General features: G+C 36.0%; 2 protein-coding genes across 6 annotated transcripts; one reads left to right on the top strand and one right to left on the bottom strand.

Annotated features, from left to right (window-relative positions):
- The first annotated feature begins 10 nt into the window (after nt 1-10).
- On the top strand, nt 11-15,281 carry pod1 (coronin pod1). 5 transcript variants are annotated; one of them, XM_046624602.2, is made up of 18 exons: nt 12-166; nt 1,114-1,339; nt 1,626-1,774; nt 1,939-2,125; nt 2,224-2,521; nt 2,729-2,984; nt 3,103-3,255; nt 5,468-5,842; nt 6,390-7,014; nt 7,092-7,205; nt 7,285-7,455; nt 7,544-7,982; nt 8,332-8,470; nt 8,562-8,768; nt 8,864-8,999; nt 9,120-9,274; nt 9,781-9,870; nt 10,299-15,281. In XM_046624602.2, exons 2-18 carry the CDS (start codon nt 1,180-1,182, stop codon nt 10,305-10,307), a joined length of 3,663 nt encoding a protein of 1,220 aa, XP_046480558.1. In that variant the 5' UTR covers nt 12-166; nt 1,114-1,179; the 3' UTR covers nt 10,308-15,281. The 5 variants fall into 5 exon arrangements, with proteins under 5 accessions (XP_046480559.1, XP_046480558.1, XP_046480557.1 ...); XM_046624601.2 differs by having other exon boundaries at nt 12-263; XM_046624599.2 differs by having other exon boundaries at nt 12-298.
- Nucleotides 15,282-15,546: 265 nt separating this feature from the next.
- Ufm1 (Ubiquitin-fold modifier 1) lies at nt 15,547-17,845 on the bottom strand. Its single transcript, XM_046624598.2, has 4 exons — nt 17,692-17,845; nt 17,441-17,497; nt 15,855-15,985; nt 15,547-15,777 (listed from the first exon to the last, which is right to left on the bottom strand). Exons 1-4 carry the CDS (start codon nt 17,694-17,696, stop codon nt 15,704-15,706), a joined length of 267 nt encoding a protein of 88 aa, XP_046480554.1. The 5' UTR covers nt 17,697-17,845; the 3' UTR covers nt 15,547-15,703.
- Between the last annotated feature and the right edge of the window lie 29 nt (nt 17,846-17,874).

The following is a 17,874-nucleotide window of genomic DNA, read 5'->3' as shown; positions in this document are numbered from 1 at the left end:
GCTGCCAGCAGCAAGGGTGGGGCGGGTGAATAACTTGCGAGAAAAGGACAGAGCCGGGTATTCCAAATTCGAGGCTGAAACGAGTGCGAGGAAGACGAAGCTAGCAGTCGAAAAGGGGAGGTTTCTCGTTTCCGGCTGTCAACGACTAGACGCTGTTAACTGCTAGGTGTTTATACGTGTTTTTACTACAAATATTATCGAGGAATAAAGGACACGGTGCGGTTCCACATCTCGCGATCAAGAAAGACGGACGTTCATCTTTTGTCAGTATCAAACGATCTTACGAGGCCCTAAAATTGTATGTATCCGATCATTACCTCGCCTCGAATCACACAAAAGGAATCATTCGACACCGCGTATATTTATCTATTCGACTGCATACCGCGTATCGCTGCTTCTCCGCTATAGCTCGGTTTTAAGGGTGGGGTGTATCTCACCCCCAAAATTAGTCATACAGGCCTTACTTAATTTGCATAAGCGCACACATGCAAACTTTCCAGTCTTTCGTTGTTCGTATTTTTTTTATATCATTTTTTTCTGTATCGTCTTCCCTCTCTCTCTCACCCTCTCTATCTCTGGTATCCTGTCAATTGATTATCGTTTTCGAACAGTTATTTGTCACAAAACTTTGATTTATGAACTTATCGTAAAAGAGAAACAAAAACGAACTTCAACTCAAAATTCACGTTCGTCCTGATTTTTACCCTGCCGCGAAAACGTCGGAAATTCATGAAAACAGATCGAACAAAATTCTACATAAATTTTCTACAACCCTTGTAGAACAAAATTTATTTATGTATTTATTTACTTATTATTACACTTCTTCATTCTTGTCAGAAGCAATAAATTATATTCCTCTGTATCGTCCTTGTAGTTTATATCACTGCTAATCATTTATCAGGGTTGGAACTGAATCACGAATGCAAGAATAAGTGCATTGAATCAGATTTAGCCAATCATCATTGGTAATTTACCAATTGAGGTAACGGCTATTTTTACATTATCTCGTAACATCTATTTCAAAATTTCTCCTTAACAGGTGAAACGAAATGAGAGAGAAATATTACAGTGAAGTAGAAAATACTCATGGAATTTTTATTACTCTTTTTTCAGATTACATGAGTTAAGTGAACAATCATTAGGGGAGAACAGAGTAGCGTAAGCAGCGGTTGAAAAAACATGGCTTGGCGATTTAAAGCTTCAAAGTACAAAAATGCTGCGCCGGTTGTACCGAAGCCTGAGGCCTGCATCAGAGATATTTCCGTCGGATCTTATCAGACCTATGGAAACAATATCGCCGCATCCGCAGCTTTTATGGCATTCAACGTCGACCATAATGGTAAGGCTTCGTTCAGATTCTCTTTTCTAATACATCATATTCGATGCATGTAGATATATCCATGCTCCATTGTCTACCACTGATAACTATATCTTTTGTTTCCGGTATTACGTCTTCTCGTTTATATGTATATCAAGTATTACGTATGAGGCACATGATATCAGCACAGGATACTTCTATCTCTATTGAATTGACATTCTCCAAAATGTCTATGCTCCATACTATAAAATAAAAATGACAAATGATCACAAATGTCGAAATTTTACATGAGAAATAAACGTTTCAGGATCTAGTCTCGCTGTTCTTCCACTCGACGACTGTGGAAGAAAGAGTAAAACCATGCCTCTGCTCCACGCACACACTGACACTGTCACAGACATGGACTTCTCACCCTTTCATGACGGGCTGCTGGCGACCGGATCACAGGATTGTCTTGTACGCCAAATATTATTCGTTTAAGAGATGTGAAAACCAAAAGATTTCAATTAGAAAAATCTGGTTGTTCCGTTTTTCGGAATCTTTTACACCAGATGAGTCCTTGAGTGGATCCTAACATCAAAAGCAATGAACCATTTCTCATTGTTTTCAACATGTTGCAGGTGAAGCTGTGGCACATTCCCGAAGCCGGGCTTGAAGAATCCCTATGCAATCCTGAATGCACATTCTCACATAGGCAGAGAAGAGTCGAGGCTGTGCGGTGGCACCCGACCGCCGAGCATCTTCTCACCACAGTGTCCTACACGAACCTTTCACTTTGGGATGTTATCTCTCAGCAGGAATTATTTTGTAAGTCATCGTTACTCTCAATTATTTTTCTAAGCTTCAATAATACGACAGGTTTTTTTCTTCACTCTTCATAAAATAAATCCCATTCTATTCTGTAGCCAACAACGAACATGCAGAAGTGATTCAGTCCCTTAGCTGGAAGCAGGATGGCACGCTGTTGGCAACGTCCTGCAAAGACAAACAGGTCAGAATCATCGATCCTCGATCATCTAGATGTATCGTCAATACATCCCCTAGTCATCAGAGCATTAAAGACTCAAGAATTGTGTGGCTGGGTGACAAGGACAGAATATTGACCACAGGATTTGATTCTGCCAGACTGCGCCAAGTTTACATCAGAGACCTGAGGAACTTGAGCGAACCAGTTAAAACACTGGAACTCGACTGCAGCACAGGGTGAGCATTCTTATTTCACTGTAATCACAGTTTTAATTATTATAATAATCTCGTTGACGTAATTGAGTCACAGACTTACACAAGTTTTTAACTTATCAAGTAAGTCGTTCGCATTTAACAGATCGAAAATTAAGGAACCATATTACATTCGACTTTTTTATGTCGGCGTGTTAATTCGGAAAGTTATCAACCTTTTGCTAATTACAGAATACTCATGCCCCTGTTCGACCCTGACACGAACATGCTTTTCCTAGCTGGGAAAGGTGACACAACAATTTTGTACATGGAGGTAACGGAAAGGGAGCCACATTTAGTCGAGGGTATCAGACACAGCGGAGAACAGACAAAGGGTGGTTGTCTTGTGCCAAAAAGAGCTCTAAACGTAATGCAGGCTGAAGTTAACAGACTCTTGCAGCTGACATCTAACATGGTTATTCCGATAATGTATCAAGTGCCAAGAAAAGTATGTATCAAATTATTCGTTGGAGCTATTTTCTAAATCGCGGTCTTGCTTAGAAAACAAAAACGGATGACAAATCATGTGCAATTTTCCATGATTGATACCAATTTGATTCTTTTAGACTTACAGAGATTTTCATGCCGATATATATCCCGAAACAGCCGGTTCTGTCGCACAGAATACAGCGGCAGCTTGGATCAAAGGTCACGATGCCCCAGTGCCAAAAATATCGCTTGATCCTTCGAAAAGGGAAAAGGGCGAGGATCCTGTAACGGTACGTTATAAAGTAGACCTCAATTTCCGAGAAAACCGCCGCGATACGCAAGTTGCAATTAAAACAACATTTGGATCTGTATAAATTACGCACATTTTTAATCTGCCGCGCAGAGTTTCATTCGTTCACTAATTATGTTGCGTACATTGTATATATTACTTAATTTATTTCCCCTCCATTTATCCGTATATTTCTTCGGTATCGTCAACTTTATTTTTGCAGCATCATTATTATTATTATTATTATCTTAGGCACAAAATTGCATTCTTTTAATCCAAAATGATTCCTGATCCAAAAAATTGTATATAACTCTAGAATAGTAGTAATCAGTCGGTAGATGACATCATGACAATTTGTCCACCAATAGATCACACACACTTGATTCTATTCACCCTTACCTATCCCACTCTGTATATTGTTCATTGTACCTTTGTGCGTGATTGCATTCGAAATTTAAATACTCTTAGGTAATGTCGTTGTGTGAATGGCTTTCTCGTGAAATAGATCTGCGGCTATGGCATGTGGACAATTATCGAGTGAATCGAGTAAAAAATAGTCAAGTAGTTGATAATTGCCAAAATTGGTATATTACATGGCCCCAGAATCTTTAATTTGTGAGAATCGATGAGAATGAAAATACTTGTTGTTTATTTTATTTTATATTGATTTCTTTGTAGTTGAGTTATAATTTATTTTGCCTGTAATATATATGCATATATATTAGAGTGTTTCAAAGAAACCGACTATTTTTTTTTTTTTTCGAAGAACATTGAAAAATCTTCCGAGTGTCCCTCAAAAATGACCTCGGTAAAATATGAGATCTTAATATTGATATTTAGAGGTGGCGATTCTCAATTTTCTATTTCCCATTTAAATAACATGGGAAAAAATTTTTCAAAAATTTCAAATCTTATTGCTCGAAAACGAATCAGTGTGAAGATATAAACAAAACATGTTCTTGTAGGAAATTTTACGCTCTACAAACAAGATCTGAATAAAGATTTGCGTAAGGTAAGTCGTTTCGGAGTTATCAGGCCTCAAACATCGAACCGTTTGAAATAATGATGTTATTAATTTATAAATACTACAAAACTGACTCATATCGTTGATTAATGAAATTTATTACTTAAAATTTCATTGGAGGTCTATAGTTTTAATTTTAAAATCAATAATATTGTGTATTTAAGTGATATGAGTCAGTTTTGTAGCATTTATAAATTAATAACATCATTATTTCAAACGGTTCGATGTTTGAGGCCTGATAACTCTGAAATGACTTACCTTACGCAAATCTTTATTCAGATCTTTTTTGTAGAGCGGAAAATTTCCTACAAGAATATGTTTTGTTTATCTTCACACTTTTTCGTTTTCGAGCAATAAAATTCTAAATTTAAAAAAAATTTTTTCCCATGTTATTTAAATGGGAAACAGAAAATTGAGAATCGCCACCTCTAAATATCAATATTAAGAGCTCATATTTTACCGAGGTCATTTTTGAGGGACACTCGGAAGATGTTCTTCGAAAAAAAAAAATAATCGGTTTTTTTGAAACACTCTAATATATATGTATGTATTTTTTCCCTTTTTTTCACTACTTTTGTATACATACATATATATATCATACATTATATGCATACATACATATGTGTTTCTTTAACGTTTTTTCAGATTGCCGAATGTTTATATTTATTTGTAATTTATGTATTTAGCCGTCATCTATCCCTGTTTTGCAATGCATCTGTCGTAACTGACTGTTGATGTCTGTAGATCCGTGTTGTTTTGCGTAAGTAAAAATGAAAATTTTTGAAATATTCGTGTACTTGTGTATTTGTTAGATCCTTATTTTTTCTTTTTTTTTTTTCTACCGAGAGAGTGAATTTCATGCAGTAATAACGATCATCTTGCTTAATTCATGCAAATGTGCAATAAGACTCCAGTAGCATAGTAGATAGTCATGTAATATTCTAATGTACATACTATAAATTTTACACCATAATTAATTAATTGGTTAGTTACCAATGTCGCTTGATTTCTCATCGCTGTCTAAGATTTTGGTTTCTCTGTGGTTTTCGGCTGTTAAAATATGAGAACAATAACATAGTAGAATATTTGTAGTTTGAAGTGCACAAGTTGCTGCTCATAGATTAGGATAGACTGCAAAATTTGTATTCTGAGGCAAGATATTTCATTATGGAACTTGCCGTACCTTTAGGTACACAAAGGAAACTTAACAACGCTGAAAGAAAATCATCAAGAAATACAAGTAGAACAGCCAAAGTCCAGCAAGACTATTACCATCACAGCGCCAAAGGGCTACTCCAAATTACAGTCCGTCGTGCAAGAAAATGACAAAAAAATTGATCTCGATATAAGACAGTGCGAAGAGATAATACAGAGCGAAATCGAGGATGAAGAGTCAAAGATACAAAACGGCAGCCAAACTATACCCCCAAAACCACTGCCTAGAGCATCAAGAGCTAACAGTATTTCCGAGGAAGATCCAAAGCCGGTCGCTAGGCCTCGCACAACGCCAAATCCTGGATGCGTAGTTACGCCAGTAAATCCTAATGCTGTTGGAGGATATAAGGTCAGATTTAGCCGAATGATTGTTTCCGAAAAGTGGTTCGATCCTTTGTATTGCAAATTGTATCTAGGAAAACATTCAAAGGTTGAGAATCTATTATTTTTAACCCACTCGAATAGGTGTGTTTATTCGATAAAGAAATAGAACCGTTATGATAATCATAATTACTTTTACGCCTTGGTATGTGAAAATCATTACCAAAAAGTCGCTTTTTTTTTCTCATTTCTATGCATCGCCAATGAAATTATTGTATTTTCTTGTCCTCTTTTTTTGTTCTCTGATAACGGCGTCACAGCAATACGTATAGTGTTAGCATATTATATATAGTTTATAAAAAAAGTGTGCGTTTGTTACTATGTGCGTGTGAGTTATGTTTATTGTTTTCAATCCTTCCACCCATCCACCTTCCATATCATTGTTTATACCCTTCAATGCTTTTATACATTTTTTTTTTTTTATATCTTCTTGTCGGTATCATTTATTTCATTATATCGATATTCACCGTTGATTTGACATTGGATAAAATGAACACACTTCTTTTTTATCACAGCCACGCCTTGGGCCAAAACCATTCCAAGCGAAATCCGGAAGCCAAGAGTTCTCCTTTGACAAAGTCTTCTCTGTTCCGGTGGCCCCAAACACTGAGAGCAACGGTCATCCAACTGATACCAGTTGTTCAGCGGACAGCAATACCGAAGCTGACAAATCTCCGACGTCTGAAACCGAGCAGGTGAAAGAGTCGGAAAATGGTAAAAGCGACAGCAGTTCAATGGAAGAAGATGCCAATTCCAGCGACTCTGGTTACAAACCAAAAACTCCGAGTACAGCAGAGAGGCGTAAATTATTTGAAACCAAAGTTAAGGACGAGTCACCGGAGAACGAAGAGTCGGGCAACTTTGAGCGTGGTAACGTCAACAGAAATTCCATCGCAGAAAGACGGAGGCTATACGAAAGTCGTTCAGTTTCTGTTACCGACGGTAACTTGGCCGAAAAGGCTATGGGCTCTCCGACCCCTCTCAGAAGGCGGGATTCTTTTAAGGCTAAGAGCGACGTGATCAAAGAAGACGAAGTCAAGAAGATCATCCCGGTGTTGAGACAGCAGAGCATGGATCCTCGGCTTGAGAAACCTGAGCCCGTGACGACACCAACACCCAAACGAACTTCCACTGTCTTCGGTGAGTTTTTATTTTGTGTCGAAAACTATGTTAGAATTGGAGTATCGAAAGCAAGTAAAATATTTTTTACCTTTCAGGTCGAGTATCAAAATTCAGGCATCTGAAAGGAACCCCTGGTCACAAATCGACTCACATCGAGAACATAAGAAACATCAGTCGACAAATATCTGGAGAATGCGACGGCTTTCATGGTAAATTAAATCCACCTGCATTGTTTAGAATGAACTGCCAGGGAATGTTCTCGTGACGTTTGTTATCTTTAATGTCTAGCTAATCCTGACCGAGTTGCTGTTCCGTTGAGTGGACCGGGTGGCAAAATAGCAGTTCTGGAACTCAAGAAAACAGGTCGATTGGCAGATGGAGTAATGCCAGCACTTGTTCACGGCGCAACAGTAATGGACTTTCAATGGGATCCTTTCAACAATCAACAACTTGCCGTCGGTGAGATAGGCTTACGTTTTGGACAACTACTGGTCCTCAGATTTATTTAGTCAACTAACAATAACTTCCTGTATCGAAATTTGTCCAGCATGTGATGACGGAATGATAAGGTTGTGGGAGATTCCTCCGACCGGGCTTGAAGAACCAACGAACGAGCCGCGCTCAACGATCGAAGCTCACGCGGACAAAATCTACTTGATCAAGTTTCACCCTCTGGCTTCGAATGTTCTCGCGTCAGCCTCGTACGATATGACTGTGAAAATTTGGGACCTGACTCCCCTTCAGTCTGGCGAATCTGCAGTTGCCAAAATAACTCTGACCGGTCACACGGACCAAATATTCAGCCTGGCTTGGTCGCCGTGCGGACAGTATTTAGCCAGTGCCTGCAAAGACGGTAAACTGCGTGTTTATAAACCGAGGGATGGAGATTCTCCGATCAGAGAAGGCAAAGGACCGGTCGGAACAAGAGGCGCTAGAGTCGTATGGGCCCTGGACGGAAGATTTCTGGTAGTCATGGGCTTTGACAAGTAGGTGAACTTGTACATCGTATCGACAGTTGCAGCAATTCTGCTACACGGAAAAAAATGATTTATTAGACCTGCAAAATTTAGTGATAGTGAGAATTTGAGCTGGTGAAACAAGAATTTTTACTTCGGTAGCAAAAACTTTGCACCCACAGCCCAGCAGACTTCCCAATGTAGCAAACCCGTTCGCTAAACTTGCAAAATTCCAGTTGTTGCAACAAATTTTCTTGCTATCTACAGATTAACACTGAAATTTTTTAGGCAACTGAATTATTTTAGACAGTGCATATTTTTCAAATATCTTTTGTTCCAGTTCTGATTTTTTTACTACGTTACAATGATTATTTTCCAGGGTCTCTGAAAGACAGATAATCGTCTTTAAGGCGGACAATCTAAATTCACCGCTGAATACAGTCGGTCTCGATGTATCACCCGCCATATTGATGCCGTATTACGACGAGGACAGTTCTACTCTGTTTTTAACTGGTCGAGTGAGTAGAACGTGTATATTCTTGTTGATTATCATGACACTAGGGTTTAGCAGGCGACGAAACTGTGTGAATTCATTTCATCATTCTTCAGGGCGATTCAACGATATACGCTTTCGAGGTAACGGAAGAAGCTCCTTACTGTTGTCCACTGAGTCACCATCGTTGCGCAAGTTTACATCAAGGATTGTCGTTCCTGCCTAAAAATCGATGCGATGTGACGATAGTCGAGTTTGCAGCTGCTCTTAGACTAACCAACAACACAATAGAGCCTCTTAGTTTCACTGTGCCTCGTATAAAGGTAAAATCCGGTTCACCCGTGTTCTTATTCTAACGAAAAATACCATCAGACACACTGTCTTTACGATTGCCTTAACATCTTTGCACCATGTACAGAGCGAGTTGTTCCAAGACGACTTATTTCCTCCTACAAGAGTCACGTGGAGTCCGACAGTCAGTGCAGCTGAATGGTTCGGCAAAGCGAACAAACAAGCGCCCAGAATCAGTCTGAAACCGCCAGGAATGGACAGCTGTGAGTAGCGTTGCTCAATTGAAATTATTCTAGGAACAAGGCCCTGCTTCTACACCATGTAAGATGATCACTGCTATTTACTCGGACTCTTCTTTTCTCACATGCTTTACCACAAAATAGTGACCGAAAGTCAGGGACAAGGCGTTGTCACTGCTCCGGTATCTGCGAAGCAGTCAACAACCTCTACAACACCATTTGTCGGCGCGACGCAACCGTTCAACAGACTGGGATGGAATCCAGATCTGGCTGGTCAGACGAAGGCAAAACAAGAAGAGGTATGTATCAGATTTATTATATGTATAGTTGATCAAATTACGCATGTTATCAGTTGTTGGGAGAATTTCGTTGTAGTTTAACTGATTAATTTTGTTCAAAATCTTGTTCGCTGTACTGATTTATATTTTGTGTGTATCCCAGTTATTTCAAGGATAGCCTTCTTACTTTCTCCCTCTCTCGTTTTTTTCTCAGTTTTCTTTTCTAGCCATTAATCACGCGTAGTACAAATTCACTTTTACAAATCCTGCGTGAATCAGAATTTTTTCTCTGTAAAATATCTGAGTATAAATATATCAGTGAGGGAAGTATATCATATATCGTTATCTGACCTAGTGATAGAAAAAAAATTTGAAAAAACTATGGAAGTTTACAATTGCACACATTTTTAACGTATCTTCATCGCTTAGCAATTTTTCTTGAATTTAAATTCCGATGAAATATGTGTTAAAATTAAAAAAAGGCGGTTGTATTTCATTAGCATTGCGTGTGAAATGTGTTATGGTAGATTCAAAAGTCAGTGAGCAACGTTATGGGAGATATTGTACACCGTTCTTTGGAGCAAGATCACATGGAAGGAGTCGACGAACGCGAATGGGTAGGTTCTTTTTCATAAAAGCCTTTATTTAAAATTATCAACATTATTGGCAATATAGTTGTCATCATTTTTATCACTGGACATAGAATTTTTATATTATTTTTGTTTTTACCTATGATCTATTCCTAATTGGATGTAAACTGATTCATAGTTTTATTTGCTATGCTGTGCACTGTTGTTTCTTCATTTGATGTATAATTGCGTAGTTTCATTGGATGAATTGAATTGTTTGATTAACTGAAGCGTTGGAGTGTCATCTATTTTTCTTTCCTCTTTTTGTACATGAGCTTGTCTAAATATCAATTTGTGAAGTCTCTCTCCTTTCTTTTTCATTGTTGATTCACAAGCGTACATATTTATTAAGCTACACATTTGTTGTGTAAGTACCTTACAAGCCGATACATTTGTCGTGTGCTTTTATTTTTCAGGACGAGTGAATGTGACGCGCTCGAGACAAAGTGGTAGGTAACTTAAAATAAGAGTAAGAGGAATGTAAGGGATAAAAAACGCACTCATAAAGTAATGTCGCAGTAGAGGGAAAAAAAATAACATCAACAATAATAATAATTGAACTGATGTTTCATCAAGATTCGCACAATTGGTATAGCTGATTCACGCAGCAATTATAATAATACATACATACATACATGTTAATAATCAAATCGACAACGCCGATGAATGTGTGGAAATTATGTCGTGTATGCATGTTCTAGATTAAAAAATTTAAATTCCCTAACAGCTTTTGTTCTCGCTAGATACTCCCGAGCCATAAATGACATATATTTCCCAACTTCCAACGGTGATTTATATGGATTCGATATATATATATATGTGTGTACAGAGTGGGGCATTTAAAGTGAGTAGAGCGACTTTCTCACAAACGAAGCAAAATCTCAAAAAAAGATTCAAACGAGAGCTGTAGGGTTTGGAAGGGGACGGAACACAGCTCGTTCGAATTTTTATTCAGCGGATGCGCCAAGGAGATATGAACGTCAGCTTTGGTTTTTTAAATGGGGTGGTGTATTTTTTATTTTTAAAATGAACAGAGTATTCAATTTCGAGTATAAAAGTATAAGTACCCCAGTTTCCTAAAATTGACACTCAATAGGATATTTCAAAAATAAGAAAAAGATAGATGTCCGTTCTCCACTTTACGCGGAATAAAATTACAATTTTATCAAAGCAAATGTTTGAAATCATGGCCATTAACTTCTATACATTTTGATTCCTTTTTTTCGTTGCGACACTTCCGGTTTCTGAAAACAACCGTATGACTTGATTAAAAGATCTGCGGGATGGTTGACGTCTTTCGGGGTATCTTTCTCCGTATAAATTACAAGCAGCACTAGCGTTTTTATGCGTTTCGTCATAAATGTAAATCATGTCGATCTTATCGGCAACCGTATACCGATCCATTTTTCAAAAATAATAATCACGATAATAGGAGTTCTGAATGTTACTACTGAGGAAATTTCTACGACATGATGTGAATACTCTCAATAACGATCATTGAATAACATTTGACTACAACTTTGTGTTTTGACCGATAACTCTTGGTTCGATTTTCAAAGGTAGCATGAAGCATCTAATGCCTGAAAAAGTTGTTTACATTACACAAATCTTAGAGCCATTGTTTTTCCCGCGTAAAGTAAAAAGTTGAAATCGAACCAAGAGTTATCAGTCAAAACATAAAGTTGTAGACGAATGTTATTCCTTGATGTTGTTCGTCGTTATATCTTTTTCTTGTTTTTGAAATATCCTATTGAGTGTCAATTTTAGGAAACTGGTGTACTTATACTTTTATACTCGAAATAGAATACTCTTTTCATATTCAAAATAAAAAATACACCATCACATTTTAAAAACCAAAGCTGACCTTTGTACCTCCGTTGCGCATCCACTTAATAAAAATTCGAGCACGCTATGTTCCGTCCCCTTCAAAACCCTACAGCTCTCGTCTGAAACTTTTTTTGAGATTTTGTTTCGTATTCGAGAAAATTGCGTTGGTCACTTTAAATGCCCCACCCTGTATATATCTGATAAACGCGAATGTTTTTCATTTCATACTTAATATTTTCTTATCCGCGTCACTCGTGACTCTGATCAAAACAGTATTTTTTTCTTTATTTTTTTTTTTTGTGCTAATCAATCATTTTCCTTGGACATCAATTTATATTAAATACTTACTGACACAGTATTGATGTACTGTTGGAAGAAATAATTCTTAGAGATATTCATATCAGTTACTACATTGTCGTATCGTTAGAAATATGTATTCTATGATTTGCAATTAACGAATAGAAAAAAATTTGAAAAAGCAAGAATAAAAATACGAAAGATATGAAGGAAGAGAAAGGTGCTATAAGTATCCAATTCCAAATTTAAAATCCGGTGTTGTTTTTATATTTTCATTTTTGCTTGAAAACTTTAGTTTTCTTTCTTTACTCTTTTTTGCTTTGTACATTGAACGGTGTGTAATCGATACTTGCAAATGTCCAAGGTATTAGCGAATTATAATTGTAAATTCTTTGACAAATGACTAAGTTTATGGCATTATACTATACACATGACAATTAACAACATGGCAGTAATTATGTTCTTTTTTCACTCAGCATTGGAAGATGCGTGATTGTAGCTCTAGTCCGGGGTGGTTTTAGTTCTAATTTTACTTGAATTTTCTTTTTTTGTCGCTAGTATTGTATTATTAGTATAATTATACATAACTAAAATTGAATAACTAGTTTAGGATTATCGAAGGCTATGCTAAATATATATACCATAAGAGAATTCAGTGGACATAAGTAGTAACATACGGTTCAAAGGTTTCGGAATGAAATATGAATTTCATTCAAGGTCTGAATATGAAGGTGAAAAAAAAACAAACAAAGAAAATATAACGCATCTAGCTTTAAGATTAATATTGCTCACCGATTGCAGAAACTGACCAATACTATGCTATATTAAAAGAAGTAGAAAAAACGTGGAAAACATAAAAAAAAAAAAAAAAACATTAACAGTTTTCTTCAACGTTGCTTGAAAGTTTCTGTTGAAAATGATAATTTAAAGACAAACTGTTAATACCAGACTGCGGACTGCGAGCCAAAGTATTTCAATGGGAGAACGAATTTTCTATACTAAATTTTACATCTACTAATTAATATCGTTATTCTTTTTTTTCTCCTTTATTTGTCCTCAATTATCAATCGCTCGAATTTATTTTTTTCTATTTTTCCTTCTCAGAGTTGACTGAAATTACACATTCCATGACAGATCATTAGTTTATTATCCTAGATAAAGGTCTTGAATGAAGCCGATTTAAATTTCACAATGATAAAATAACATCGGCTGCCATTAACAATGGAATGAATTGAAACAATCAAGTTGAGAATAAAGATAAAATGTAATTATACGTGATATTCGATGTTATACACATGGCAGACGGTCGACGGTTATGAAAAAAATTCAACGAATAGCACGGAGTTCGCGTGTGATGAGTTTTTATATAGCATACATAAACATAACTGAAAGCAAAAAACAAGAAAATAAAAAACCAAAAAAATACGTATATTATGCACCAAGTATTATACTAAATACATATAAGTATACCTAATACAGCATTTCATACGGTATATTCTGGGTACGTAATAAGACTCGATTAATAATAATTAAACTAATGGTTAAAAAATAACTACACAAAATAAATAAATACATATAAGCCTCCTCAAGGCTTTGAAACTTAAAACTTAAAGTAGCCTAGGTAATGATACACAATACATACATACATACATACATACATACATACATACATACATACATAAATACATGATACATAATAAACAAGATAAGAATTTCCATTTTATACTTTTGTGCATTTGATACATATGTGATTATTGTGAATTCATTTTTCATACGTTTTCCACGTTATGCAAAGCGATGGAAAAAAAAAACTTACAGTTTTTCGGCATCTGCCAATGTATTTATGAGTAGCAAAAAAAAAAAAAAAACCGTATCTGCAACGTAATACGTTTTATAATTATGTAGTGTATATATATATACGATATATGCAGGCACGTATATATATACATATACTGTGAACAGTATGTAATAATTTATTATACACGGTGCTATGTCCCTCCCTGTGGTAGATCTTGATGATTAACAGTAAGTCACAAATGAAAATTATTATGTAATCAAACCTTTCGGCACATCTAAAAATTCATTGTCCATTTTTTTTCTTGCTGTACTTATGCGAGTGATAAATGCACTTAAGTTTACGACTGAAGAATGATGAAAAATCATTATTAAATAATCATTTCATATGCGATTTACTGATGATAACACGCCGCCAACGGGCACATAGTATATACATATGTAACATCAAATATTTGAAAGACCAACAAAGGTGCCAAAAAAACGTCATTTAACTTTGTAAGAGAGAAAAAGTTAAAACACCATTGAAAATTTAACAAACAAAAGAAAAATCAGCTCAACTTTTAAAAGCCATTCCAATCGATGATATTATTATACATATTTACAAACAGCTTTATATTGAGATTCGCATTCAGTTGCATTCATTTCGTTCTTAAGAGAAAATGTGTTTACAAAAAAAAAAAAAAAAAAAAAAAAACAACCATAAAGAAGAAAAACTAGCTCGTTAAATTGTAAAAAGGTGAAAATCAACATGAAATTATTAGCCAAAATTATGTAAAGTTATTATACATTTAGAGACGAGCAGAAATTGCTGGGGTGCAGATGATTATTAATAATGAAATTGTTTTGGCATTAATTCCTGTGCTTTTGTTACGTCCCTTAATTTCATTCTGACTGCTTATTTGTGTCGGATGTTCCCCACTTACGAGTCGTACAAAGTGTAAATCCTTTTCGATTTCTGCACCCCTTACGTCCATATTATTAGCTAAACTTTATTTAATTGCAATAGCATCAAAATATATAACAAATTTAGGTTGGTTGTGACAGGAATGATATTAAGATATTTTAATATTATTTTTCTATCACGTAAGCCTATTTCTATAATCATTATTTTACTGTGATTCATTCATTCATTCATTCATTCACTTTCTTTTTCATCTTTTCTGTTGCTTTCATTACTATTTATGAACAATTTAGATCCAAGCGATTAAATTTCCAATGAGATACAGCAATGCAGTGTTATTCCCAACACAGAATTTCAAATTTTATTGATGTAACACTATAAAAAAATGAATATCATTATTTCTAAATTTGCTGTTAGAAAAAAGGAACGAATGATACTTTGTACTAAAACTTTCACTTGGTATTCTGTGCTGCGAATGGCATCCGTCGTGTATACTGTAATTTGTCGTGTAGTGATGTACCTTTGTATCGACCTTGTATCTTTAAATGTATTTCATCTATAAAACATTTCTACCGAATGCCTTCAGGTCCCACGTTACAAAGTAGCACCCATGTTCGAGGATCCCTTCAATCCATCGATTTGTTGCCATTTCCAGTGAGCGTCTCAGGGTGAAATTTTGAAATGTGCAATCATGAGAGTTTATTTCACCTTGTCAAGTAAGTCAACATCCTTTTTCCCCCCAAGGTATTTTCGTCTCCTGCTATATTGTATCTACATACCTATCTGGATGCAAAGAGTGTGGGGTAATAAAATTGAATAAAAAAAATCAATAATGCAGTATGTAGGAAAGCATTGATATTGTCATTATCATTTTTATTGAAAATCAATTTCAACTTTCAATATTTACAAATCAATAATATATTATCATTTAGTTTTTTCTTTCTTCAAAAATTCAAAAAAAAAGAAAAAGAAAACGGAAAAATGTGTAGATTATCGGAATCAACTGCACTGGTTGCCCACTCTGTCTCGTGGTATGAGCCTCAGTTCGGAGCCGTGTTTCAAAAAGACGTTGCCTAAAAAAATCATTAATCATCACTACGCGTGTGAGTGAAAAAAAAAGTGTAAAAAATTTTTTAGAACTAAGTTTTACCCGCTGTCTGTTGCGGATTGATTCCTACACCGTCGTCAGTGATGATTGCTGACGTAGCCGGCGCTACCTTGAATTCTTCAGCAGCAAATTTAAGTACTGCGGTAAACGGTGTGTTGTCTGGAACGCTGAGTCTGTAAAAAAGCAAGGAATTTTTTGTTTTTCTCTACAGTCAATCAAAGGTGCGCTTTAAATAATTTGGGTTTATCTCGCAACATGATTTAATGCAATTGGGAATGATTGTCAAGAGATGAGAAATGAATGTTCGAAAGTTAAGGTATTACGTAAAAAAAGTTTAATAGTATCTTTGAAAAAATGATTTGTACACATGTTAAACACACAGCATTTTACACGTAATATAACTATACAGTATTCAACCAGCTGATACCTAGTTTACTGTTGTAAGGTCGATCAATCGTCATGGTTGTATATCCTGCCAAACGTTGGGCATTGGATCATTTTTAGCAAAGTTTAGCGTCTTATTGACGTATCGACGAATTGTAGAAGGACCACTTAGAAAAATTTTCATAAAACTCACAAGGTCGTTGTGTTTAAACAGATTTTTAGACACCCAAGATTCGCCATCGTGCGTCATATTTCTACCAAAATAAAATATAGCATCTACGAAGCTGGTTCGAAAACCCAAGTCTTCGATGAGGATTTTGTAAAATAGTTCCTCTTCGAGATCTAAAAAACTCAGAGTGAATTCTACATCGTACGCGTTTAATTTCGACACAAAACAATTCCTGAGTATCTTTTTGACACTGTTTGTCTCAGTTAGTTCCAAAAAAATCCTAACGAGCTTAGGCATGAAACCATCTTTCAACATTCTCTCAACGCATTCTGAGACCTCTGTCTGTTTACCCTGACCTGTTACATCCTCCCACGATTGAATCATAGCGTCATCGTCGAAATTCGAAATATCTATACCCAATTCCTGTAACAAATCTATCACAGCATTGTTGGAAACTGACTGGATTAATAATTGTTCAATAAATTGAGCGAGTCTGGGCTTTCCGCATGACTGTATGTACAGATTTATCAACTGATCGACTACAGCCGTTGAAACAACAGTGCTTTTCATGTAAACTTCAAGGAGTTTGTCACAGGCTTTTTTTAGAATTGAACACGGGTAAAAGTAATTGCGATTTTCGCTCTTCCACCAGTCCCTCAAATGGTTCTCAAACATGTCTAGCTTGTTTTCTTTCTCTGCTTCGACTATCGTGGCCTCTACGAACAGTGCATAGCTAAATATTTGTGACACGCTTTCGATATTAGCCTGCGCCGCAAGACTCCGGCTTTCTATTATGGTCAAGTACCTATCGATCGCTTTCAATATCTGTATAAACTGAGTCTCTGACACGTTATTTTGGCAGCTCATCGTTAGTAGGAAAAACTTTATTTCTGTATTCATAGGCCAAATTCCGTCGCTCTTTGGAGAGTAAATGCCTCCGCATCATCTGTTCAACAAAACGAAATAAAAACAGATTTTTTTTCTCAAAATTAACAGTCTGAATAGGGTGTCTGTAATGAATATAGATAAAATTCTCCAGTCTCTGCTTTGTTTACAAATTACATTTTATACTTACACTTTGAAAGGTAGCTTTGGATCAGACGTGAGAGTAATCTTGAACGTTACTTTTGATCTGAAATCATTCGTAATTTCAAATTACATTCAATTCAATCTTTCATTATGATCTGTCATTTCATTTCCTGAAACAGATGTTTGTCAGCGCGTGTGACCAGCTTTGTCAATTATTAGAATTGTCTAAGTCGAATCAAACGAAATTTAGCAATAAGAGTCGTGCGATTTTATGACAACAACATAAAATATACTCACGCCATGGTTAAGGAGGCCCTTTATTACGCCAACTAGAATTGAAGAAATTAATTTCCTATGTATGGGAATAACCTCAAAGGAAATAGAAGCGACACAATTGTGTGTGACCCGAAGTTGGCTGAATTATTACATCCGATTGCGAGAGATCGAGATATCGATATATAGCTCGACGAAAATCAGTCT

Source organism: Neodiprion pinetum, chromosome 4 (genome assembly GCF_021155775.2).
Source record: "Neodiprion pinetum isolate iyNeoPine1 chromosome 4, iyNeoPine1.2, whole genome shotgun sequence".
NCBI classification, from domain to species: Eukaryota; Metazoa; Arthropoda; class Insecta; order Hymenoptera; family Diprionidae; genus Neodiprion; species Neodiprion pinetum.
This window is presented reverse-complemented; position numbering and strand designations above follow the sequence as displayed.

Bases quoted from the DNA above. Each gene is read 5' to 3' on its own strand.
- Ufm1 (XM_046624598.2), bottom strand. The intron at 15,986-17,440 runs GTAAGTATAAAA...GCTTTTTTACAG, and splicing joins CCAAAGCTACCTTTCAAAGT to ACTCAGCGTTCCAGACAACA. The intron at 15,778-15,854 runs GTAAAACTTAGT...TGATTTTTTTAG, and splicing joins CAATCCGCAACAGACAGCGG to GCAACGTCTTTTTGAAACAC.
- pod1 (XM_046624602.2), top strand. From the start codon at position 1,180: ATGGCTTGGCGATTTAAAGCTTCAAAGTACAAAAATGCTGCGCCGGTT. The intron at 2,985-3,102 runs GTATGTATCAAA...TGATTCTTTTAG, and splicing joins TGTATCAAGTGCCAAGAAAA to ACTTACAGAGATTTTCATGC. The intron at 9,000-9,119 runs GTGAGTAGCGTT...ACCACAAAATAG, and splicing joins ACCGCCAGGAATGGACAGCT to TGACCGAAAGTCAGGGACAA.